Source organism: Bombina bombina, chromosome 4 (assembly GCF_027579735.1).
Source record: "Bombina bombina isolate aBomBom1 chromosome 4, aBomBom1.pri, whole genome shotgun sequence".
Classification (NCBI taxonomy): domain Eukaryota; kingdom Metazoa; phylum Chordata; class Amphibia; order Anura; family Bombinatoridae; genus Bombina; species Bombina bombina.
The window spans coordinates 1,225,823,057-1,225,850,254 of record NC_069502.1 but is presented as its reverse complement, the minus strand read 5'-3'; the positions used below and the strand labels follow the sequence as shown (position 1 = coordinate 1,225,850,254).

The following is a 27,198-nucleotide window of genomic DNA, read 5'->3' as shown; positions in this document are numbered from 1 at the left end:
AGACAAACAGGTCATAAGGGTGTACAGCAAAACAAACAGGTAACCTGAGGATGTACAGCAAAACAAACAGGTAACCCAAGGGTGTACAGCAAGACAAACAGGTCATAAGGGTGTACAGCAAGACAAACAGGTCATGAGGGTGTACGGCAAGACAAATAAGTCATGAGGGCGTACGGCAAGACAAACAGGTCATGAAGGTGTACAGCAAGACAAACAGGTCATAAGGGTGTACAGCAAGACAAATAGGTCATGAGGGTGTACGGCAAGACAAATAGGTCATGAGGGTGTACGGCAAGACAAATAGGTCATGAGGTTGTACGGCAAGAAAAACAGTTAACCTGAGGGTGTACGGCAAGACAAACAGGTCATGAGGGTGTACAGCAAGACAAACAGGTCATGAGGGTGTACAACAAGACAAACAGGTCATGAGGGTGTACAACAAGACAAACAGGTCATCTGAGGGTGTACGGCAAGACAAACAGGTCAGGAGGGTGTACGGCAAGACAAACAGGTCACAAGGGTGTACGGCAAGACAAACAGGTCACAAGGGTGTACAGCAAGACAAACAGGTCATGAGGGTGTACAGCAAGACAAACAGGTTGTCACAGATACCGGGTTGCAAGGGTTAAACCCCTAACCCCGTACAACCTCACCCCTGTTGTTTCTCAGTGGTGTTTGGCAACCACAATCTCTGGAAGCTTTTGTTTGCTTGTTTTGTGTTCTAAACTTGTTAAGAGAAGAGCGGATGTATAACCAGGAAAACCCTCCTAGGCTGGAAGGGCTCCTGGAACTCCCGGTCGGCCGCCTCACAATGGACACCCACCTAACCCCTCTCAGGCTGGCCGGGCTCCTGGAACTCCCAGTTGGCCACAGAACAGCAGGACACCGGCTAACTTTACCCCTGGTCGCTCCAGCAACCATGTGCCTCAGAGTTCTGCTCTTTTGGGGATTAGTAGCCCCTAGGGAGGACAAGAATTACCGGAGGGGAGCTCCTTTGGGAACCAGGTTTTTTTGACACCCCTACCCCCATAACTTCAACGGGCTGTATCTCTGGTCCCCAGTGACAAATCCCGCTGACCTTTGGACTGTGACATCTGGGGACCGAGAGCTTTAAAATGGAAGTGCCTCACTGTGATCACCCCGAAACCGGTCACTTGCCAGCTATATAGCTGCAGTCGACAGGGAGGAAGCAGGACCCGTTTGGCGGAGCTACCCAGTCGCGGTAGTCGGGGAATCCGTCACATTGGTGGCAGCAGTGGGATCTGCTTCTTCCACATGAGAGAGGAGAAGGGCCACAGTAACTATGGAAGTCGAATTTCTAAGGAGAGTACAGGAGGCGCTGGCCCAGCTGGACGGTCCTATTTACCAACATGACGCGCTGGAACAGAGGGACCTGATCCACCGGGACCTCTGGTGGGAGGCTCTTCAACAGGAGCGGGACAATGGAAAGGTCCTCCCCAGGAATGACACGAGGTTCCGGGTTCGGCAGACTGTGAGAGTGCCTTTGCTGGGAAAACAGCCAAAGAAGGAATGGCTATCGGTTCTACATAGACTGGTCCAGCAAGAGATGTGGGTGGAGGACGGTTATCGGCCCTCCAATGGCTCGCTATGCAAGCGCAGCCATGGCTGGAGGATGGCTCCCTCACAGAGGGCTTTGGCGGCCCTGGATTGCTTTTTACAAAAAGAACAGAGGACCCACAGTTTGGGAGAGAGATGGACCAGGGTCTGGAGGATCTCTCTGGGCTCCAAGAGGAACTGCTGGATCTCTTGGAGGAATCCTGGCTACTAGACGATCTGGATTTTATAATTGACCAGGAAGAGGCACTAGTCAAGGAATACAAGAGGCTGCTAGATCTCGTTAAGCAGCGTGCCAAGGGTATACAGATCTGGGGTACAGCCCTCTGGGATTCATAGAGCTTGACCGTGGAGGAGTGGCAACAAAGAAAAAGGGAACCAGGGCTGCTGAATCCCGATCAGCAGTCTGGCTCCGAGCTTATGGTCTTGGACCAGGGGGGCACCCTAGCAGAAGCGCTGGCAACAGGGCAGAGAGCCGCGGCCTCTGCTCAGTCCCTGCAGCAGCTCTGGTAAACCAGGGAGAGGAGGTAGTCGTCCTCCCTCTCCCCTTACACAGAACCCCTTGCAGGGAGAGACGGATGTCGATAACTCCCCAGCAGCATAACCCTTTCCCAGGAGAGGAAGGAGAGGAGAGAGTTGGTCTCTCTCCCCAGCGGCACAGCCAGGAGCAGGAAGAGGAGACAGTCGGTCTCTCTCCCCAGTGGCAGATCCATCCACCGGGAGCGGAGATAGTCGTCCTCCCTCCCCTTACACAGAACCCCTTGCAGGGAGAGACAGGTATCGATATCTCTCCCCAGCGGCAGAGTCCCTTTCTGGGAGAGGAGACAGTCTGTCTCTCTCCCCCAGCGGCAGAGCCAGGAGCAGGGAGAGGAGACAGTCTGTCTCTCTCACAAGCAGCAGAGCCATCCCCTGGGACCGGAGGTAATCGTCCTCCCTCCCCTTACACAGAACCCCATCCTGAGAAAGGAGACAGTCTGTCTCTCTCCCCGGGAGCAGAGGTAGTAGTCCTCCCTCCCCTTACACAGAACCTCTTACAGGGAGAGACGGGTATCGATATCTCTCCCCAGCGGCAGAATCCCTTTCTGGGAGAGGAGACAGTTGGTCTCTCTCCCCAGCGGCAGAACCCCATACAGAGAGCAGAGACAGCAGGTCTCCCTCCCCAAAGGCAGCACAGTTTCTCAGGAAGCGGAGGTAGTTGGCCTCCCTCCCCAGCAGCAGATCCCTTTCCCAGGAGGAGAGACAGACCGTCTCTCTCCCCAGTAGCTGGGCATGATCTCTACCCTTTTTGCGCCCAGGAGGATTTCTCACCGGGGGCAGGCGTTGCTTTGGGCAAGGAGGATAAAAGCTTATGCAGTTGGTGCCACATGTTTGGGCACCCAAGCTTTGCCTGCACCCCCCACCCCCGAAAGGAGCAACCTCACCCTCCGGTCTGGGGGGGGGGGGGGGGGGAATATAGCTGGGAAACCAGCACTGGCTTTGTTTGTGGGTGAGTCAGCCGGTACTCAGAGTGTCACAGAGGGAGGCAGTATGGCCATGGAACTTAATGACACTGGAGCAACTGTTTGGGAGCCGGCCTTGGCAAACTTGTTTGGTACTTTGCATTGTGTGACTATCCCTGCGCCCAGGGGATAAATGCCAGCAGAAACCCCCAGGGTGCCTCAAGCGCAGGGGAGATGGGACAACCTTCTCCATCATTCGAGAAGTGGAGGGCCACCGTCGGACAGCCCCAGGCCAACCCGTTAAGGATCTAGCTGGTCTGCCGAACTGGAAGGGGGGAGTTGTCACAGATACCGTGCTGCAAGGGTTAAACCCCTAACCCCCTACAACCTTTCATCCCTGTTGTTTCTCAGTGGTTTTTGGCTCCTCAGAGCAACCACAATCTCTGGAAGCTTTTGTTTGCTTGTTTTGTCTTCTAAACTTAAGAGAAGAGCTGATGTATGACCGGGAAAACCCTCCTAGGCTGGCCGGGCTCCTGGAACTCCCGGTCGGCCGCCTCACAACGGACATCCGCCTAACCTCTCTCAGGGTGGCCGGGCTCCTAGAACTCCCAGTCGGACACAGAGCAGGACACCCGCTAACTTTACCCATGGTCACTCCAGCAACCATGTGCCTCAGAGCTCCGCTCATTTGGTGATTAGTAGCCCCTAGGGGGGACAAGAGGTGGGGGATTTACGGGAGGGGAGCTCCTTTGGGAACCGCTCCCCCGGGATCACCCCGAAACCACCACCCTGCCCTGTGTCCTGGGATTCTGTGGGACGGTGGCTGCTATGGAGGGGCCGGTATGTCTGGAGGGGCGGGAATGTCGGGAAAATTGTGGGATTGTCCAGTATCTTATCAAGATGAGCTTTGTGTATTAAAGGAGTATGTGTTTTCAATAAAATGAGTTCCTGTTTTACCTGAATGCTAGTATGTCTAGTTATTTGGGTGGGCTCCTGCTAAAATGACTTTCCTGGGCTACATAGCAGGCTGTTGCAGGCAGAGGAAGGACCCTCTGGCAGAGCTACCTAGTCTGGGTAGTTGGAGTCTGCCACAGGATGGGAACCTGAGTACTGGTGCTGTCGGGCATCAGGGGTGGCTACAGGCTGTGGTCACTTGCCAGCTACATAGCTGCAGTCGGCAGGGAGGAAGCAGGACCCGTTTGGCGGAGCTACCCAGTCAGGGTAGCTGGGGTATCCGTCACACAGGTCATGAGGGTGTACAACAAGACAAACAGGTCACAAGGGTGTACGGCAAGACAGTGTACAGCAAGACAAACAGGTCATGAGGGTGTACGGCAAGACAAACAGGTCATGAGGGTGTACGGCAAGACAAACAGGTAACCTGAGGGTGTACAGCAAGACAAACAGGTAACATGAGGGTGTACGGCAAGACAAACAGGTCATGAGGGTGTACGGCAAGACAAACAGGTCATGAGGGTGTACGGCAAGACAAACAGGTCATGAGGGTGTACGGCAAGACAAACAGGTCATGAGGGTGTACGGCAAGACAAACAGGTAACCTGAGGGTGTACAGCAAGACAAACAGGTAACCTGAGGGTGTACAGCAAGACAAACAGGTAACCTGAGGGTGTACAGCAAGACAAACAGGTAATGAGGGTGTACGGCAAGACAGTGTACAGCAAGACAAACAGGTCATTAGGGTGTACGGCAAGACAAACAGGTAACCTGAGGGTGTACAGCAAGACAAACAGGTAACATGAGGGTGTACGGCAAGACAAACAGGTCATGAGGGTGTACGGCAAGACAAACAGGTCATGAGGGTGTACGGCAAGACAAACAGGTCATGAGGGTGTACGGCAAGACAAACAGGTCATGAGGGTGTACGGCAAGACAAACAGGTAACCTGAGGGTGTACAGCAAGACAAACAGGTAACCTGAGGGTGTACAGCAAGACAAACAGGTAACCTGAGGGTGTACAGCAAGACAAACAGGTAATGAGGGTGTACGGCAAGACAGTGTACAGCAAGACAAACAGGTCATTAGGGTGTACGGCAAGAAAAACAGGTCATGAGGGTATACGGCAAGACAAACAGGTCATGAGGGTGTACGGCAAGACAAAAAGGTCATGAGGGTGTACGGCAAGACAAAAAGGTCATGAGGGTGTACGGCAAGACAAAAAGGTCATGAGGGTGTACGGCAAGACAAAAAGGTCATGAGGGTGTACGGCAAGACAAACAGTTAACCTGAGGGTGTACAGCAAGACAAACAGGTCATGAAGGTGTACGGCAAGACAAACAGGTCATGAGGGTGTACGGCAAGACAAACAGGTAACCTGAGGGTGTACAGCAAGACAAACAGGTAACCTGAGGGTGTACAGCAAGACAAAAAGGTCATGAGGGTGTACGGCAAGACAAACAGGTCATGAGGGTGTACGGCAAGACAGTGTACAGCAAGACAAACAGGTCATGAGGGTGTACGGCAAGACAAACAGGTCATGAGGGTGTACGGCAAGACAAACAGGTAACGAGGGTGTACGGCAAGACAAACAGGTAACCTGAGGGTGTACGGCAAGACAAACAGGTAACCTGAGGGTGTACAGCAAGACAAACAGGTCATGAGGGTGTACGGCAAGACAAACAGGTCATGAGGGTGCACAGCAAGACAGTGTGCAGCAAGACAAACATGTCATGAGCGTGTACGGCAAGACAAACAGGTAACCTGAGGGTGTACGGCAAGACAAACAGGTCATGAGGGTGTATGGCAAGACAAACAGGTCATGAGGGTGTACGGCAAGACAAACAGGTCATGAGGGTGTACGGCAAGACAAACAGGTAACCTAAGGGTGTACGGCAAGACAAACAGGTAACCTGAGGGTGTACGGCAAGACAAACAGGTAACCTGAGGGTGTACGGCAAGACAAACAGGTCATGAGGGTGTACGGCAAGACAAACAGGTCATGAGGGTGTACGGCAAGACAAACAGGTCATGAGGGTGTACGGCAAGACAAACAGGTAATCTGAGGGTGTACGGCAAGACAAACAGGTCATGAGGGTGTACGGCAAGACAAACAGGTCATGAGGGTGTACGGCAAGACAAACAGGTCATGAGGGTGTACGGCAAGACAAACAGGTAATCTGAGGGTGTACGGCAAGACAAACAGGTCATGAGGGTGTACGGCAAGACAAACAGGTCATGAGGGTGTACAGCAAGACAAACAGGTCATGAGGGTGTACAGCAAGACAAACAGGTCATGAGGGTGTACAGCAAGACAAACAGGTCATGAGGGTGTACAGCAAGACAAACAGGTAATGAGGGTGTACAGCAAGACAAACAGGTCATGAGGGTGTACAGCAAGACAAACAGGTCATGAGGGTGTACAGCAAGACAAACAGGTCATGAGGGTGTACAGCAAGACAAACAGGTCATGAGGGTGTACAGCAAGACAAACAGGTCATGAGGGTGTACAGCAAGACAAACAGGTAACCTGAGGGTGTACGGCAAGACAAACAGGTCATGAGGGTGTACGGCAAGACAAACAGGTCATGAGGGTGTACGGCAATACAAATAGGTCATGAGGGTGTACAGCAAGACAAATAGGTCATGAGGTTGTACGGCAAGAAAAACAGTTAACCTGAGGGTGTACGGCAAGACAAACAGGTCATGAGGGTGTACGGCAAGACAAACAGGTCATGAGGGTGTACAACAAGACAAACAGGTCATGAGGGTGTACAACAAGACAAACAGGTCATGAGGGTGTACAACAAGACAAACAGGTCATCTGAGGGTGTACAGCAAGACAAACAGGTCATCTGAGGGTGTACAGCAAGACAAACAGGTCATGAGGGTGTACAGCAAGACAAACAGGTCATGAGGGTGTACAACAAGACAAACAGGTCATCTGAGGGTGTACGGCAAGACAAACAGGTCACGAGGGTGTACAGCAAGACAAACAGGTCATGAGGGTGTACGGCAAGACAAACAGGTCACAAGGGTGTACAGCAAGACAAACAGGTCATGAGGGTGTACAGCAAGACAAACAGGTTGTCACAGATACCGGGTTGCAAGGGTTAAACCCCTAACCCCGTACAACCTCACCCCTGTTGTTTCTCAGTGGTGTTGGGCAACCACAATCTCTGGAAGCTTTTGTTTGCTTGTTTTGTGTTCTAAACTTGTTAAGAGAAGAGCGGATGTATAACCAGGAAAACCCTCCTAGGCTGGAAGGGCTCCTGGAACTCCCGGTCGGCCGCCTCACAATGGACACCCACCTAACCCCTCTCAGGCTGGCCGGGCTCCTGGAACTCCCAGTTGGCCACAGAACAGCAGGACACCGGCTAACTTTACCCCTGGTCGCTCCAGCAACCATGTGCCTCAGAGTTCTGCTCTTTTGGGGATTAGTAGCCCCTAGGGAGGACAAGAATTACCGGAGGGGAGCTCCTTTGGGAACCAGGTTTTTTTGACACCCCTACCCCCATAACTTCAACGGGCTGTATCTCTGGTCCCCAGTGACAAATCCCGCTGACCTTTGGACTGTGACATCTGGGGACCGAGAGCTTTAAAATGGAAGTGCCTCACTGTGATCACCCCGAAACCGGTCACTTGCCAGCTATATAGCTGCAGTCGACAGGGAGGAAGCAGGACCCGTTTGGCGGAGCTACCCAGTCGCGGTAGTCGGGGAATCCGTCACATTGGTGGCAGCAGTGGGATCTGCTTCTTCCACATGAGAGAGGAGAAGGGCCACAGTAACTATGGAAGTCGAATTTCTAAGGAGAGTACAGGAGGCGCTGGCCCAGCTGGACGGTCCTATTTACCAACATGACGCGCTGGAACAGAGGGACCTGATCCACCGGGACCTCTGGTGGGAGGCTCTTCAACAGGAGCGGGACAATGGAAAGGTCCTCCCCAGGAATGACACGAGGTTCCGGGTTCGGCAGACTGTGAGAGTGCCTTTGCTGGGAAAACAGCCAAAGAAGGAATGGCTATCGGTTCTACATAGACTGGTCCAGCAAGAGATGTGGGTGGAGGACGGTTATCGGCCCTCCAATGGCTCGCTATGCAAGCGCAGCCATGGCTGGAGGATGGCTCCCTCACAGAGGGCTTTGGCGGCCCTGGATTGCTTTTTACAAAAAGAACAGAGGACCCACAGTTTGGGAGAGAGACGGACCAGGGTCTGGAGGATCTCTCTGGGCTCCAAGAGGAACTGCTGGATCTCTTGGAGGAATCCTGGCTACTAGACGATCTGGATTTTATAATTGACCAGGAAGAGGCACTAGTCAAGGAATACAAGAGGCTGCTAGATCTCGTTAAGCAGCGTGCCAAGGGTATACAGATCTGGGGTACAGCCCTCTGGGATTCATAGAGCTTGACCGTGGAGGAGTGGCAACAAAGAAAAAGGGAACCAGGGCTGCTGAATCCCGATCAGCAGTCTGGCTCCGAGCTTATGGTCTTAGACCAGGGGGGCACCCTAGCAGAAGCGCTGGCAACAGGGCAGAGAGCCGCGGCCTCTGCTCAGTCCCTGCAGCAGCTCTGGTAAACCAGGGAGAGGAGGTAGTCGTCCTCCCTCTCCCCTTACACAGAACCCCTTGCAGGGAGAGACGGATGTCGATAACTCCCCAGCAGCATAACCCTTTCCCAGGAGAGGAAGGAGAGGAGAGAGTTGGTCTCTCTCCCCAGCGGCACAGCCAGGAGCAGGAAGAGGAGACAGTCGGTCTCTCTCCCCAGTGGCAGATCCATCCACCGGGAGCGGAGATAGTCGTCCTCCCTCCCCTTACACAGAACCCCTTGCAGGGAGAGACAGGTATCGATATCTCTCCCCAGCGGCAGAGTCCCTTTCTGGGAGAGGAGACAGTCTGTCTCTCTCCCCCAGCGGCAGAGCCAGGAGCAGGGAGAGGAGACAGTCTGTCTCTCTCACAAGCAGCAGAGCCATCCCCTGGGACCGGAGGTAATCGTCCTCCCTCCCCTTACACAGAACCCCATCCTGAGAAAGGAGACAGTCTGTCTCTCTCCCCGGGAGCAGAGGTAGTAGTCCTCCCTCCCCTTACACAGAACCCCTTACAGGGAGAGACGGGTATCGATATCTCTCCCCAGCGGCAGAATCCCTTTCTGGGAGAGGAGACAGTTGGTCTCTCTCCCCAGTGGCAGAACCCCATACAGAGAGCAGAGACAGCAGGTCTCCCTCCCCAAAGGCAGCAAAGTTTCTCAGGAAGCGGAGGTAGTTGGCCTCCCTCCCCAGCAGCAGATCCCTTTCCCAGGAGGAGAGACAGACCGTCTCTCTCCCCAGTAGCTGGGCATGATCTCTACCCTTTTTGCGCCCAGGAGGATTTCTCACCGGGGGCAGGCGTTGCTTTGGGCAAGGAGGATAAAAGCTTATGCAGTTGGTGCCACATGTTTGGGCACCCAAGCTTTGCCTGCACCCCCCACCCCCGAAAGGAGCAACCTCACCCTCCGGTCTGGGGGGGGGGGGAATATAGCTGGGAAACCAGCACTGGCTTTGTTTGTGGGTGAGTCAGCCGGTCACAGAGGGAGGCAGTATGGCCATGGAACTTAATGACACTGGTTTGGGAGCCGGCCTTGGCAAACTTGTTTGGTACTTTGCATTGTGTGACTATCCCTGCGCCCAGGGGATAAATGCCAGCAGAAACCCCCAGGGTGCCTCAAGCGCAGGGGAGATGGGACAACCTTCTCCATCATTCGAGAAGTGGAGGGCCACCGTCGGACAGCCCCAGGCCAACCCGTTAAGGATCTAGCTGGTCTGCCGAACTGGAAGGGGGGAGTTGTCACAGATACCATGCTGCAAGGGTTAAACCCCTAACCCCCTACAACCTTTCATCCCTGTTGTTTCTCAGTGGTTTTTGGCTCCTCAGAGCAACCACAATCTCTGGAAGCTTTTGTTTGCTTGTTTTGTCTTCTAAACTTAAGAGAAGAGCTGATGTATGACCGGGAAAACCCTCCTAGGCTGGCCGGGCTCCTGGAACTCCCGGTCGGCCGCCTCACAACGGACATCCGCCTAACCTCTCTCAGGGTGGCCGGGCTCCTAGAACTCCCAGTCGGACACAGAACAGCAGGACACCCGCTAACTTTACCCATGGTCACTCCAGCAACCATGTGCCTCAGAGCTCCGCTCATTTGGTGATTAGTAGCCCCTAGGGGGGACAAGAGGTGGGGGATTTACGGGAGGGGAGCTCCTTTGGGAACCGCTCCCCCGGGATCACCCCGAAACCACCACCCTGCCCTGTGTCCTGGGATTCTGTGGGACGGTGGCTGCTATGGAGGGGCCGGTATGTCTGGAGGGGCGGGAATGTCGGGAAAATTGTGGGATTGTCCAGTATCTTATCAAGATGAGCTTTGTGTATTAAAGGAGTATGTGTTTTCAATAAAATGAGTTCCTGTTTTACCTGAATGCTAGTATGTCTAGTTATTTGGGTGGGCTCCTGCTAAAATGACTTTCCTGGGCTACATAGCAGGCTGTTGCAGGCAGAGGAAGGACCCTCTGGCAGAGCTACCTAGTCTGGGTAGTTGGAGTCTGCCACAGGATGGGAACCTGAGTACTGGTGCTGTCGGGCATCAGGGGTGGCTACAGGCTGTGGTCACTTGCCAGCTACATAGCTGCAGTCGGCAGGGAGGAAGCAGGACCCGTTTGGCGGAGCTACCCAGTCAGGGTAGCTGGGGTATCCGTCACACAGGTCATGAGGGTGTACAACAAGACAAACAGGTCACAAGGGTGTACGGCAAGACAGTGTACAGCAAGACAAACAGGTCATGAGGGTGTACGGCAAGACAAACAGGTCATGAGGGTGTACGGCAAGACAAACAGGTAACCTGAGGGTGTACGGCAAGACAAACAGGTAACCTGAGGGTGTACAGCAAGACAAACAGGTAACATGAGGGTGTACAGCAAGACAAACAGGTAACCTGAGGGTGTACAGCAAGACAAACAGGTAACCTGAGGGTGTACAGCAAGACAAACAGGTCCTGAGGGTGTACGGCAAGACAGTGTACAGCAAGACAAACAGGTCATTAGGGTGTACGGCAAGAAAAACAGGTCATGAGGGTATACGGCAAGACAAACAGGTCATTAGGGTGTACGGCAAGACAAAAAGGTCATGAGGGTGTACGGCAAGACAAAAAGGTCATGAGGGTGTACGGCAAGACAAAAAGGTCATGAGGGTGTACGGCAAGACAAACAGTTAACCTGAGGGTGTACAGCAAGACAAACAGGTCATGAAGGTGTACGGCAAGACAAACAGGTCATGAGGGTGTACGGCAAGACAAACAGGTAACCTGAGGGTGTACAGCAAGACAAACAGGTAACCTGAGGGTGTACAGCAAGACAAAAAGGTCATGAGGGTGTACGGCAAGACAAACAGATCATGAGGGTGTACGGCAAGACAGTGTACAGCAAGACAAACAGGTCATGAGGGTGTACGGCAAGACAAACAGGTCATGAGGGTGTACGGCAAGACAAACAGGTAACCTGAGGGTGTACGGCAAGACAAACAGGTAACCTGAGGGTGTACAGCAAGACAAACAGGTAACCTGAGGGTGTACAGCAAGACAAACAGGTCATGAGGGTGTACAACAAGACAAACAGGTCATGAGGGTGTACAGCAAGACAAACAGGTCATGAGGGTGTACGGCAAGACAAACAGGTCATGAGGGTGTACAGCAAGACAAACAGGTCATGAGGGTGTACAACAAGACAAACAGGTCATGAGGGTGTACGGCAAGACAAACAGGTCATGAGGGTGTACAGCAAGACAAACAGGTCATGAGGGTGTACAGCAAGACAAACAGGTCATGAGGGTGTACGGCAAGACAAACAGGTCATGAGGGTGTACGGCAAGACAAACAGATCATGAGCGTGTACGGCAAGACAAACAGATCATGAGGGTGTACGGCAAGACAAACAGGTCATGAGGGTGTACGGCAAGACAAACAGGTCATGAGGGTGTACGGCAAGACAAACAGGTAACCTAAGGGTGTACGGCAAGACAAACAGGTAACCTGAGGGTGTACGGCAAGACAAACAGGTCATGAGGGTGTACGGCAAGACAAACAGGTCATGAGGGTGTACGGCAAGACAAACAGGTCATGAGGGTGTACGGCAAGACAAATAGGTCATGAGGGTGTACAGCAAGACAAATAGGTCATGAGGTTGTACGGCAAGAAAAACAGTTAACCTGAGGGTGTACAGCAAGACAAACAGGTCATGAGGGTGTACGGCAAGACAAACAGGTCATGAGGGTGTACGGCAAGACAAACAGGTCATGAGGGTGTACAACAAGACAAACAGGTCATGAGGGTGTACAACAAGACAAACAGGTCATGAGGGTGTACAACAAGACAAACAGGTCATCTGAGGGTGTACAGCAAGACAAACAGGTCATCTGAGGGTGTACAGCAAGACAAACAGGTCATGAGGGTGTACGGCAAGACAAACAGGTCACGAGGGTGTACAGCAAGACAAACAGGTCATGAGGGTGTACGGCAAGACAAACAGGTCATGAGGGTGTACGGCAAGACAAACAGGTCATGAGGGTGTACAGCAAGACAAACAGGTCATGAGGGTGTACAACAAGACAAACAGGTCATGAGGGTGTACAACAAGACAAACAGGTCATCTGAGGGTGTACGGCAAGACAAACAGGTCATCTGAGGGTGTACAGCAAGACAAACAGGTCATGAGGGTGTACGGCAAGACAAACAGGTCACGAGGGTGTACAGCAAGACAAACAGGTCATGAGGGTGTACAGCAAGACAAACAGGTTGTCACAGATACCGGGTTGCAAGGGTTAAACCCCTAACCCCGTACAACCTCACCCCTGTTGTTTCTCAGTGGTGTTGGGCAACCACAATCTCTGGAAGCTTTTGTTTGCTTGTTTTGTGTTCTAAACTTGTTAAGAGAAGAGCGGATGTATAACCAGGAAAACCCTCCTAGGCTGGAAGGGCTCCTGGAACTCCCGGTCGGCCGCCTCACAATGGACACCCACCTAACCCCTCTCAGGCTGGCCGGGCTCCTGGAACTCCCAGTTGGCCACAGAACAGCAGGACACCGGCTAACTTTACCCCTGGTCGCTCCAGCAACCATGTGCCTCAGAGTTCTGCTCTTTTGGGGATTAGTAGCCCCTAGGGAGGACAAGAATTACCGGAGGGGAGCTCCTTTGGGAACCAGTTTTTTTTTACACCCCTACCCCCATAACTTCAACGGGCTGTATCTCTGGTCCCCAGTGACAAATCCCGCTGACCTTTGGACTGTGACATCTGGGGACCGAGAGCTTTAAAATGGAAGTGCCTCACTGTGATCACCCCGAAACCGGTCACTTGCCAGCTATATAGCTGCAGTCGACAGGGAGGAAGCAGGACCCGTTTGGCGGAGCTACCCAGTCGCGGTAGTCGGGCAATCCGTCACATTGGTGGCAGCAGTGGGATCTGCTTCTTCCACATGAGAGAGGAGAAGGGCCACAGTAACTATGGAAGTCGAATTTCTAAGGAGAGTACAGGAGGCGCTGGCCCAGCTGGACGGTCCTATTTACCAACATGACACGCTGGAACAGAGGGACCTGATCCACCGGGACCTCTGGTGGGAGGCTCTTCAACAGGAGCGGGACAATGGAAAGGTCCTCCCCAGGAATGACACGAGGTTCCGGGTTCGGCTGACTGTGAGAGTGCCTTTGCTGGGAAAACAGCCAAAGAAGGAATGGCTATCGGTTCTACATAGACTGGTCCAGCAAGAGATGTGGGTGGAGGACGGTTATCGGCCCTCCAATGGCTCGCTATGCAAGCGCAGCCATGGCTGGAGGATGGCTCCCTCACAGAGGGCTTTGGCGGCCCTGGATTGCTTTTTACAAAAAGAACAGAGGACCCACAGTTTGGGAGAGAGACGGACCAGGGTCTGGAGGATCTCTCTGGGCTCCAAGAGAAACTGCTGGATCTCTTGGAGGAATCCTGGCTACTAGACGATCTGGATTTTATAATTGACCAGGAAGAGGCACTAGTCAAGGAATACAAGAGGCTGCTAGATCTCGTTAAGCAGCGTGCCAAGGGTATACAGATCTGGGGTACAGCCCTCTGGGATTCATAGAGCTTGACCGTGGAGGAGTGGCAACAAAGAAAAAGGGAACCAGGGCTGCTGAATCCCGATCAGCAGTCTGGCTCCGAGCTTATGGTCTTGGACCAGGGGGGCACCCTAGCAGAAGCGCTGGCAACAGGGCAGAGAGCCGCGGCCTCTGCTCAGCCCCTGCAGCAGCTCTGGTAAACCAGGGAGAGGAGGTAGTCGTCCTCCCTCTCCCCTTACACAGAACCCCTTGCAGGGAGAGACGGATGTCGATAACTCCCCAGCAGCATAACCCTTTCCCAGGAGAGGAAGGAGAGGAGAGAGTTGGTCTCTCTCCCCAGCGGCACAGCCAGGAGCAGGAAGAGGAGACAGTCGGTCTCTCTCCCCAGTGGCAGATCCATCCACCGGGAGCGGAGATAGTCGTCCTCCCTCCCCTTACACAGAACCCCTTGCAGGGAGAGACAGGTATCGATATCTCTCCCCAGCGGCAGAGTCCCTTTCTGGGAGAGGAGACAGTCTGTCTCTCTCCCCCAGCGGCAGAGCCAGGAGCAGGGAGAGGAGACAGTCTGTCTCTCTCACAAGCAGCAGAGCCATCCCCTGGAACCGGAGGTAATCGTCCTCCCTCCCCTTACACAGAACCCCATCCTGAGAAAGGAGACAGTCTGTCTCTCTCCCCGGGAGCAGAGGTAGTAGTCCTCCCTCCCCTTACACAGAACCCCTTACAGGGAGAGACGGGTATCGATATCTCTCCCCAGCGGCAGAATCCCTTTCTGGGAGAGGAGACAGTTGGTCTCTCTCCCCAGCGGCAGAACCCCATACAGAGAGCAGAGACAGCAGGTCTCCCTCCCCAAAGGCAGCACAGTTTCTCAGGAAGCGGAGGTAGTCGGCCTCCCTCCCCAGCAGCAGATCCCTTTCCCAGGAGGAGAGACAGACCGTCTCTCTCCCCAGTAGCTGGGCATGATCTCTACCCTTTTTGCGCCCAGGAGGATTTCTCACCGGGGGCAGGCGTTGCTTTGGGCAAGGAGGATAAAAGCTTATGCAGTTGGTGCCACATGTTTGGGCACCCAAGCTTTGCCTGAACCCCCCACCCCCGAAAGGAGCAACCTAACCCTCCGGTCTGGGGGGGGGGGAATATAGCTGGGAAACCAGCACTGGCTTTGTTTGTGGGTGAGTCAGCCGGTACTCAGAGTGTCACAGAGGGAGGCAGTATGGCCATGGAACTTAATGACACTGGAGCAACTGTTTGGGAGCCGGCCTTGGCAAACTTGTTTGGTACTTTGCATTGTGTGACTATCCCTGCGCCCAGGGGATAAATGCCAGCAGAAACCCCCAGGGTGCCTCAAGCGCAGGGGAGATGGGACAACCTTCTCCATCATTTGAGAAGTGGAGGGCCACCGTCGGACAGCCCCAGGCCAACCCGTTAAGGATCTAGCTGGTCTGCCAAACTGGAAGGGGGGAGTTGTCACAGATACCGTGCTGCAAGGGTTAAACCCCTAACCCCCTACAACCTTTCATCCCTGTTGTTTCTCAGTGGTTTTTGGCTCCTCAGAGCAACCACAATCTCTGGAAGCTTTTGTTTGCTTGTTTTGTCTTCTAAACTTAAGAGAAGAGCTGATGTATGACCGGGAAAACCCTCCTAGGCTGGCCGGGCTCCTGGAACTCCCGGTCGGCCGCCTCACAACGGACATCCGCCTAACCTCTCTCAGGGTGGCCGGGCTCCTAGAACTCCCAGTCGGACACAGAACAGCAGGACACCCGCTAACTTTACCCATGGTCACTCCAGCAACCATGTGCCTCAGAGCTCCACTCATTTGGTGATTAGTAGCCCCTAGGGGGGACAAGAGGTGGGGGATTTACGGGAGGGGAGCTCCTTTGGGAACCGCTCCCCCGGGATCACCCCGAAACCACCACCCTGCCCTGTGTCCTGGGATTCTGTGGGACGGTGGCTGCTATGGAGGGGCCGGTATGTCTGGAGGGGCGGGAATGTCGGGAAAATTGTGGGATTGTCCAGTATCTTATCAAGATGAGCTTTGTGTATTAAAGGAGTATGTGTTTTCAATAAAATGAGTTCCTGTTTTACCTGAATGCTAGTATGTCTAGTTATTTGGGTGGGCTCCTGCTAAAATGACTTTCCTGGGCTACATAGCAGGCTGTTGCAGGCAGAGGAAGGACCCTCTGGCAGAGCTACCTAGTCTGGGTAGTTGGAGTCTGCCACAGGATGGGAACCTGAGTACTGGTGCTGTCGGGCATCAGGGGTGGCTACAGGCTGTGGTCACTTGCCAGCTACATAGCTGCAGTCGGCAGGGAGGAAGCAGGACCCGTTTGGCGGAGCTACCCAGTCAGGGTAGCTGGGGTATCCGTCACACAGGTCATGAGGGTGTACAACAAGACAAACAGGTCTCAAGGGTGTATGGCAAGACAGTGTACAGCAAGACAAACAGGTCATGAGGGTGTACGGCAAGACAAACAGGTCATGAGGGTGTACGGCAAGACAAACAGGTCACAAGGGTGTACGGCAAGACAAACAGGTCACAAGGGTGTACGGCAAGACAAACAGGTCATGAGGGTGTACGGCAAGACAAACAGGTAACCTGAGGGTGTACAGCAAGACAAACAGGTAACCTGAGGGTGTACAGCAAGACAAACAGGTAACCTGAGGGTGTACAGCAAGACAAACAGGTAATGAGGGTGTACGGCAAGACAAACAGGTAATAAGGGTGTACGGCAAGACAAACAGGTCCTGAGGGTGTACGGCAAGACAGTGTACAGCAAGACAAACAGGTCATGAGTGTGTACGGCAAAACAAACAGGTCATTAGGGTGTACGGCAAGACAAACAGGTCATGAGGGTATACGGCAAGACAAAAAGGTCATGAGGGTGTACGGCAAGACAAAAAGGTCATGAGGGTGTACGGCAAGACAAACAGTTAACCTGAGGGTGTACAGCAAGACAAACAGGTCATGAAGGTGTACGGCAAGACAAACAGGTCATGAGGGTGTACGGCAAGACAAACAGGTCATGAGGGTGTACGGCAAGACAAACAGGTCATGAGGGTGTACGGCAAGACAAACAGGTCATGAGGGTGTACAGCAAGACAGACAGGTAACCTGAGGGTGTACAGCAAGACAGACAGGTAACCTGAGGGTGTACAGCAAGACAGACAGGTCATGAGGGTGTACGGCAAGACAGTGTACAGCAAGACAAACAGGTCATGAGGGTGTACGGCAAGACAAACAGGTCATGAGGGTGTACGGCAAGACAAACAGGTCATGAGGGTGTACGGCAAGACAAACAGGTCATGAGGGTGTACGGCAAGACAAACAGGTAACCTGAGGGTGTACAGCAAGACAAACAGGTCATGAGGGTGTACGGCAAGACAGTGTACAGCAAGACAAACAGGTCATGAGGGTGTACAACAAGACAAACAGGTCATGAGGGTGTACGGCAAGACAAACAGGTCATGAAGGTGTACGGCAAGACAAACAGGTCATGAGTGTGTACGGCAAAACAAACAGGTCATTAGGGTGTACGGCAAGACAAACAGGTCATGAGGGTGTACGGCAAGACAAACAGGTAACCTGAGGGTGTACGGCAAGACAAACAGGTAACCTGAGGGTGTACGGCAAGACAAACAGGTCATGAGGGTGTACAGCAAGACAAACAGGTCATGAGGGTGTACAGCAAGACAAACAGGTCATGAGGGTGTACGGCAAGACAAACAGGTAACCTGAGGGTGTACGGCAAGACAAACAGGTCATGAGGGTGTACGGCAAGACAAACAGGTCATGAGGGTGTACAGCAAGACAAACAGGTCATGAGGGTGTACAGCAAGACAAACAGGTCATGAGGGTGTATGGCAAGACAAACAGGTAACCTGAGGGTGTACAGCAAGACAAACAGATCATGAGGGTGTACGGCAAGACAAACAGGTCATGAGGGTGTACGGCAAGACAAACAGGTCATGAGGGTGTACGGCAAGACAAACAGGTCATGAGGGTGTACGGCAAGACAAACAGGTCATGAGGGTGTATGGCAAGACAAACAGGTCATGAGGGTGTATGGCAAGACAAACAGGTAACCTGAGGGTGTACAGCAAGACAAACAGATCATGAGGGTGTACGGCAAGACAAACAGGTCATGAGGGTGTATGGCAAGACAAACAGGTAACCTGAGGGTGTACAGCAAGACAAACAGATCATGAGGGTGTACGGCAAGACAAACAGGTCATGAGGGTGTACGGCAAGACAAACAGGTCATGAGGGTGTACGGCAAGACAAACAGGTCATGAGGGTGTACGGCAAGACAAACAGGTCATGAGGGTGTATGGCAAGACAAACAGGTAACCTGAGGGTGTACAGCAAGACAAACAGATCATGAGGGTGTACGGCAAGACAAACAGGTCATGAGGGTGTACGGCAAGACAAACAGGTCATGAGGGTGTACGGCAAGACAAACAGGTCATGAGGGTGTACGGCAAGACAAACAGGTCATGAGGGTGTACGGCAAGACAAACAGGTCATGAGGGTGTGCGGCAAGACAAACAGGTCATAAGGGTGTACAGCAAGACAAACAGGTCATGAGGGTGTACGGCAAGACAAACAGGTCATGAGGGTGTACGGCAAGACAAACAGGTCATGAGGGTGTACGGCAAGACAGTGTACAGCAAGACAAACAGGTCATGAGGGTGTACGGCAAGACAAACAGGTCATGAGGGTGTACGGCAAGACAAACAGGTCATGAGGGTATACGGCAAGACAAACAGGTCATGAGGGTGTACGGCAAGACAAACAGGTCATGAGGGTGTACGGCAAGACAAACAGGTCATGAGGGTGTACAGCAAGACAAACAGGTCATGAGGGTGTACGGCAAGACAAACAGGTCATGAGGGTGTACGGCAAGACAGTGTACAGCAAGACAAACAGGTCATGAGGGTGTACGGCAAGACAAACAGGTCATGAGGGTGTACAGCAAGACAAACAGGTCATGAGGGTGTACAGCAAGACAAACAGGTCATGAGGGTGTACGGCAAGACAAACAGGTCATGAGGGTGTACGGCAAGACAAACAGGTCATGAGGGTGTACGGCAAGACAAACAGGTAACCTGAGGGTGTACAGCAAGACAAACAGGTAACCTGAGGGTGTACAGCAAGACAAACAGGTAACCTGAGGGTGTACAACAAGACAAACAGATCATGAGGGTGTACAGCAAGACAAACAGGTCATGAGGGTGTACAGCAAGACAAACAGGTCATGAGGGTGCACAGCAAGACAAACAGGTCATGAGGGTGTACAACAAGACAAACAGGTCATGAGGGTGTACAACAAGACAAACAGGTCATGAGGGTGTACGGCAAGACAAACAGGTCATGAGGGTGTACAGCAAGACAAACAGGTCATGAGGGTGTACGGCAAGACAAACAGGTCATGAGGGTGTACGGCAAGACAAACAGGTAATAAGGGTGTACGGCAAGACAAACAGGTAATAAGGGTGTACGGCAAGACAAACAGGTGATAAGGGTGTACGGCAAGACAAACAGGTCCTGAGGGTGTACGGCAAGACAGTGTACAGCAAGACAAACAGGTCATGAGGGTGTACGGCAAGACAAACAGGTCATGAAGGTGTACGGCAAGACAATCAGGTCATGAGGGTGTACGGCAAGACAAAAAGGTCATGAGGGTGTACGGCAAGACAAACAGGTTATGAGGGTGTACGGCAAGACAAACAGGTAACCTGAGGGTGTACGGCAAGACAAAAAGGTCATGAGGGTGTACGGCAAGACAAAAAGGTCATGAGGGTGTACGGCAAGACAAACAGGTCATGAAGGTGTACGGCAAGACAAACAGGTCATGAGGGTGTACGGCAAGACAAACAGGTCATGAGGGTGTACGGCAAGACAAACAGGTCATGAAGGTGTATGGCAAGACAAACAGGTCATGAAGGTGTATGGCAAGACAAACAGGTCCTGAGGGTGTACAACAAGACAAACAGGTCATGAGGGTGTACAACAAGACAAACAGGTCATGAGGGTGTACGGCAAGACAAACAGGTCATGAGGGTGTACAACAAGAAAAACAGGTCATGAGGGTGTACGGCAAGACAAACAGGTCATGAGGGTGTACGGCAAGACAAACAGGTCATGAGGGTGTACAACAAGACAAACAGGTCATGAGGGTGTACAGCAAGACAAACAGGTCATGAGGGTGTACAGCAAGACAAACAGGTCATGAGGGTGTACAGCAAGACAAACAGGTAACCTGAGGGTGTACAGCAAGACAAACAGGTCATGAGGGTGTATGGCAAGACAAAAAGGTCATGAGGGTGTACGGCAAGACAAACAGATCATGAGGGTGTACGGCAAGACAAACAGGTCATGAGGGTGTACGGCAAGACAGTGTACAGCAAGACAAACAGGTCATGAGGGTGTACGGCAAGACAAACAGGTAACCTGAGGGTCATGAGGGTGTACGGCAAGACAAACAGATCATGAGGGTGTACGGCAAGACAAACAGGTAACCTGAGGGTCATGAGGGTGTACGGCAAGACAGTGTACAGCAAGACAAACAGGTCATGAGGGTGTACAACAAGACAAACAGATCATGAGGGTGTACGGCAAGACAAACAGGTCATGAGGGTGTACCGCAAGACAAACAGGTCATGAGGGTGTACGGCAAGACAAACAGGTCATGAGGGTTTACAGCAAGACAAACAGGTCATGAGGGTGTACGGCAAGACAAACAGGTCATGAGGGTGTACGGCAAGACAAACAGGTCATGAGGGTGTACAGCAAGACAAACAGGTCATGAGGGTGTACGGCAAGACAAACAGGTCATGAGGGTGTACGGCAAGACAAACAGGTCATGAGGGTGTACGGCAAGACAAACAGGTAACCTGAGGGTGTACAGCAAGACAAACAGGTCATGAGGGTGTACAACAAGACAAACAGGTCATGAGGGTGTACAACAAGACAAACAGGTCATGAGAGTGTACAACAAGACAAACAGGTCATGAGAGTGTACAGCAAGACAAACAGGTCATGAGGGTGTATGGCAAGACAAACAGGTAACCTGAGGGTGTACGGCAAGACAAACAGGTCATGAGGGTGTACAGCAAGACAAACAGGTCATGAGGGTGTACAGCAAGACAAACAGGTCATGAGGGTGTACAACAAGACAAACAGGTCATGAGGGTGTACAGCAAGACAAACAGGTAACCTGAGGGTCATGAGGGTGTACGGCAAGACAAACAGATCATGAGGGTGTACAGCAAGACAAACAGGTCATGAGGGTGTACGGCAAGACAAACAGGTCATGAGGGTGTACGGCAAGACAAACAGGTAACCTGAGGGTGTACAGCAAGACAAACAGGTCATGAGGGTGTACGGCAAGACAAACAGGTAACCTGAGGGTGTACAGCAAGACAAACAGGTCATGAGGGTGTACGGCAAGACAAACAGGTAACCTGAGGGTGTACAGCAAGACAAACAGGTCATGAGGGTGTACGGCAAGACAAACAGGTAACCTGAGGGTGTACAGCAAGACAAACAGGTCATGAGGGTGTACGGCAAGACAAACAGGTCATGAGGGTGTACAGCAAGACAAACAGGTCATGAGGGTGTACAACAAGACAAACAGGTCATGAGGGTGTACAACAAGACAAACAGGTCATGAGGGTGTACAGCAAGACAAACAGGTCATGAGGGTGTACAGCAAGACAAACAGGTCATGAGGGTGTACAGCAAGACAAACAGGTCATGAGGGTGTACAACAAGACAAACAGGTCATGAGGGTGTACGGCAAGACAAACAGGTCATGAGGGTGTACGGCAAGACAAACAGGTCATGAGGGTGTACGGCAAGACAAACAGGTCATGAGGGTGTACGGCAAGACAAACAGGTCATGAGGGTGTACGGTAAGACAAACAGGTCATGAGGGTGTACAACAAGACAAACAGGTCATGAGGGTGTACGGCAAGACAAACAGGTCATGAGGGTGTACAACAAGACAAACAGGTCATGAGGGTGTACGGTAAGACAAACAGGTCATGAGGGTGTACGGCAAGACAAACAGGTCATGAGGGTGTACGGCAAGACAAACAGGTCATGAGGGTGTACGGTAAGACAAACAGGTCATGAGGGTGTACGGTAAGACAAACAGGTCATGAGGGTGTACAGCAAGACAAACAGGTAACCTGAGGGTGTACAACAAGACAAACAGGTCATGAGGGTGTACAGCAAGACAAACAGGTCATGAGGGTGTACAGCAAGACAAACAGGTCATGAGGGTGTACAGCAAGACAAACAGGTCATGAGGGTGTACGGCAAGACAAACAGGTCATGAGGGTGTACGGCAAGACAAACAGGTCATGAGGGTGTACGGCAAGACAAACAGGTCATGAGGGTGTACGGCAAGACATATCTATTACAACATTTAATATTAACAGCCCTATTAATGTCCTTATATAGAGAAGTTTTCAGGTCTCTCATGACAGTGATCTCACCATTCTTAGTGTAGAGAGACCCCCGATGCACAGCCAGAAGATATAAAAAAGCGAGTGGAAGTGGATGTTATATGTGATAAAGAGAACAACACAATGTCCAAAAAGTCCATAACCCTGAGGGAGAAGAGACAGTAGGTTATAAATGAGGGAGTTCACAGGACACTGTATCCTGTAAAATATATACTCTCTCTATATATATATCTTGTAAAACACCTTATATAAAAATGATATAGGCCCCTAGAGGCCTACCCAGAGGTCACTTTCCCTGTGTAAAATTGTTTTTATGTGCTTAATTGGCAGGCAAGCGCACAACAGCGTACGTATGCCGGGAGACAGGCACACAACAGCGTACGTATGCCGGGAGACAGGCGCACAACAGCGTACGTATGCCGGGAGCCAGACGCACAACAGCGTGCGTATGCCGGTGTTCTATCGAAAACTCCAAGATGACGTCACTTCCGGCAGCAGATTCCACAACTTGGCTCCATTGCTCACGTGAGTGTGCACCTGACATTTTTAGGCTGAAAAGAGGCAGACCCTTGGGGAGAACTTGTTGAGTTCTCCAAGACCAGCTAGTGCGCATGTGCGCAGTGTCAGAAAACTGTAAACACCTACGTATTTATTTAGTAATTTGTATTTGCAAACCATGTAAAAGACATGACCTTTCCTCCCCTGTGTTACTGAATTTGCAATAGTACAGTGATCTGTATTTTGCGTATTCTTATTATAAAATAATTTTACAGCAAAACAACGAGCGCCAGTTTTTATTCTTAATTACCAGTACTGCTCCAAGCTCAAAGTACACAGTAGGACCTTATACCAACTTCTCTCCTACATCACCGAATATCCATCGATCTCGTGCAAGTTGTTTGCCTATTTCTTGGTTTACCTATTATGTGTCAGTTTTCTGTCACACCCTGGGATTGAACCTGGGACCTCAGCTTCCTGGGCTGTTGCTATGAGCTATCCTAGCATCTGGACTGCAGACTGTTTCTTTAGCCTAGTTAGCGTTTTGTTTTCCTGCACTTTGGCTCCAGCTGCAGGTAATTGGCAATTACTCTCTGCCTATATAAGCCAGCTCTTCCAGCAGTCATTGCCTGTTTATTGAGCTTCTACTCAGGTTGTGCTGTTTATTGCTATTTTGGATTACTCACTGTTACAGACTTGGATTTGGATTCTGGATTCTGCCTTTTTCTCTGCCCCTTGGTACTTCATTGGATCTGCTGTTTCCTTTGAACTTGGAACTGGACTTTGATTACGCTTTGCTTTAACCCCTTGTACCTCGCTGGATTGTTTGTCTTATTGTTGCTGACCTGGATTGTCTTTGACTATGCTGACCCCTAGTGACTGTTACCTGTACTTCCTCTACCAGTACTAGTTGTCCTTGTCAGTATCTCCAGACTGATCTAGTACTGTACAGTCCGGACTGCATCCAGAGCTTCAGGCTGGTTGTTATTCCTATCTCCACCTTAATCTCTGGGTTACTCCGTACCGTACCTATACTTTGTGTAGGTATTGTATTTTACTGCCTGTCTCTCCATCTGACACTGAGGCAGGCGTGACCGTATATAAACAGGCCATGAACCCAGAGGAGATAGCGAAGGCTGTGACCCTGCAGGGGCAGATGCTTGGAGCCCACTCTACTCAACTACAAGCATTTAATGATACATTTAAACACATTACTGCTATGCTGTCCTCTCTGTGTAACCAGGGAGCCACTTCAGTGAATACACCCCCATCTGCTTCACCTCCCGTGGTTCATATGATGACCTCCAGTTTGGATTCTTCTACTGTTCCAAAGATTCCACTGCATGAAAAATGTGATGGCTCTGCACAGAATTGCCAAGGCTTCTTAAACCAATGCAGACTGCATTTTAGTAATAACCCAGCAATGTTCCAGTCTTCCCAAGCCAGAGTCTTTTTCATCATCTCTTTGTTAAAAGATCAAGCAATAGCTTGGGTATCCCCTTTAATGGAGAACAATGCTGTAGTTTTCATCTCCACTTTTACCTGTCTTTTGATATCCCAGGGAGAACAGCCGCCGCTGAATCTTCTCTTCTAGAGATCTGCCAAGGTAATAGACCTGTCTCCCAATATGCCATAGAGTTTCGAACCCTTGCCTCTGAGACTAATTGGGGCTATAGAGCTCTAAAGGCAGCTTTCCGTAGAGGATAAGCCAATAGAATTAATCCCTTAACGACCAGCATCGTACACTGTACGACACTGGTTGTTATACCCTTAAAGGGACAGTCAACCCAAAAATTACTTTAACTTATTTAGATTAGTTAACTAACTATCTTTACAGTAAACTGTAGCCAAATTTCCATCTAAATAAACTTTGGCAGAAAATAAACTTACTAGATCTCATCTGGCAGTTTGGAAATGGCCGCCTGACCCCTCCTTCTCTGACTATAAATGCAAAGTCTTTCTTTTTCAGTGTTTTATACCAGTTTATTATTTTTATGGTGCCAACACTGAAACTGTTTATATATATATATTACCATAAAAATAATAAACTGGTATAAAACACTGAAAAAGAAAGACTTTGCATTTATAGTGCACTATATTTACATATGTCCATTGCCTTATTATAAAAAAAACTATATACATGGGTCTATGAATTGTCTCAGTTAATAAAAACTAATTTTGAGCAATCACTATTATTTCTTTATTGACATTAAAAAGCCAGCGGCGGTGTATCAGAGCCAGGGATCCTGGACTTCCCTGCATTTGGGGTAAGAATGTATACTGCTGTACGTGAAAGTAACAGAGGGAAACAGGTCCGCTGGCTGTGATGACCGCAATAGGAATTATAGCATTGTGTTTTATATCAGTTTATTATTTTTAAGGTAATATATATATATAAAGTTTCAGTGTTGGCAGAATTAACCAGAAAGACAGAGGCAGATCCACTTTGACAGAGGCAGGAGGAGGAAGGAAGAGGCTTATTTATATTCACACACTCCGCTCCTCTTGGCAGTAAGAAGATTCCCCCTCCCCGCCAGCAGCGTTATACCGACACACATACCCAGGCTAATCCAAGTGTCTATGAGCAGTGTCGGGCGGGGCCTGGTGTGTGAGGGAAGTTTAAACGGTGCCCGGTGCTACACTACACTGCAGCATTAGCTCTACTATCCAGGAAAACCGGTCAATTCAGCTATTAACGTGCGCACATAATTGAATGTTTTCTCGGTTATTCTGTAGCTGTGCCATGAGAACGCACGTTAATAGTTAGCTGAATTGACCGGTTTTCCTGGATAGTAGAGCTAATGCTGTGCCGTGGTACCTGTGGGATGGGGGTGCTCTGTGCTTCCTCAGATCAGTGATAGCTTGCCCTCCCCTCCCCATCTTCCTTCCTCGAGTGATAGTGGGCAGCGGGAGCAAGGAACTTCTAGCTGAGGGGAAATAATGATATAGTGAGTGCACAGGGCGTGGAAGGCAAGCAAAATCAGCTCAGTGCATCAGTGCCTGTGTATGTAATCATCACTACTGTGCAGCCTTTCACATCTGTGGATACAATGTTGCAATGCTGATGGTGCGCGAAAAAGTCGATCAGAGAGGACTGTGTAGTGAGGGAAAAACAATAAAAATAAAACATTTCTCTCTAATCTCAGACCATCATATCGCTGCCTGCCCGGCACTCACTGCCTCTCAGTCTCTGTATCAAACAGCGCACAGCATGGATGAGAAGCAGTGAGTGCCGGGTATGAACAGCTGTTAGCTGAAATTGCAGGAGCGCGCAGGGACGAGACTACTAGACTCGAGAAAAGGATCCTGTACTAGTGCAAGCTTTTGGGAGACGTCAGAGAAGGAGGGGTCAGGCGGCCATTTCCAAACTGCCAGATGAGATCTAGTAAGTTTATTTTCTGCCAAAGTTTATTAAGATGGAAATTTGGTTACAGTTTACTGTAAAGATAGTTGGTTAACTAATCTAAATAAGTTAAAGTAATTTTTGGGTTGACTGTCCCTTTAAGAACCAGCAACCCTGCAGTCCTGGGCTTCTCTCTGCTGCTATCTTGCTCAAAATAGTGAGATTGGACTATTTCTGCATGTCCCACGAGTGGGGCACAGCAGAAATAGATTTGCAGAGTTACTGATGCAGAGGGGGCCACTCTGTGGCCCTCTCTGCATCGGACAGCGGTGGTGCCAATCATTGGTGGGTGGGAGCTTAAGGAAAGAGGCGGGTGGGCGGCCCATCGCTGGAGGAGGGCGTGAGTGGGTGGGACTGCTTCGCCCCGCTTACGGGGGAAAAAAAAAAAAAAAGCTGGGAAGTGAGGGGGAAGGAGGGAGGAAGGGCAATAAGGGGGATCCTATGTGGGAAAAAAATCTGGAAGGGGGGTAGCTACACTACAGAAAAAATGGTTAATGAGTTTAAAAAAATTTAGGTGGGGGGGAAAATCAGGGAGGTTGGGGATAAAAAGGGGATCCTACACACAAAGGGTTTTTTTTGGTTAAGCACACCACAAAAAGACTATTTGCAACTTAGCACACACATTGTGGAAGTGCTACCAAGGTGACCAGCACCTTTTATTTTAGTACTGGCAGACTTTCTGGCAGTACTTAAGATGGGGGTGACAATTGTGGGGTGGGCGAGGGAATAGATCAGGGGGAGGGATGTGTCAAGAGGGAACTGATCT

The 27,198-nt window shown here is 51.0% G+C and overlaps 1 protein-coding gene across 1 annotated transcript in view; it reads right to left on the bottom strand.

The window, feature by feature from the left end:
* Positions 1-27,198, bottom strand: part of YIPF3 (Yip1 domain family member 3) — a 56,171-nt gene that overhangs the window by 3,727 nt on the left and 25,246 nt on the right. The window contains exon 7 of the mRNA XM_053712758.1: positions 22,562-22,675. Within this exon, the coding sequence (XP_053568733.1) occupies positions 22,562-22,675 (114 nt within the window). The remainder of the gene's footprint in view (positions 1-22,561; positions 22,676-27,198) is intronic.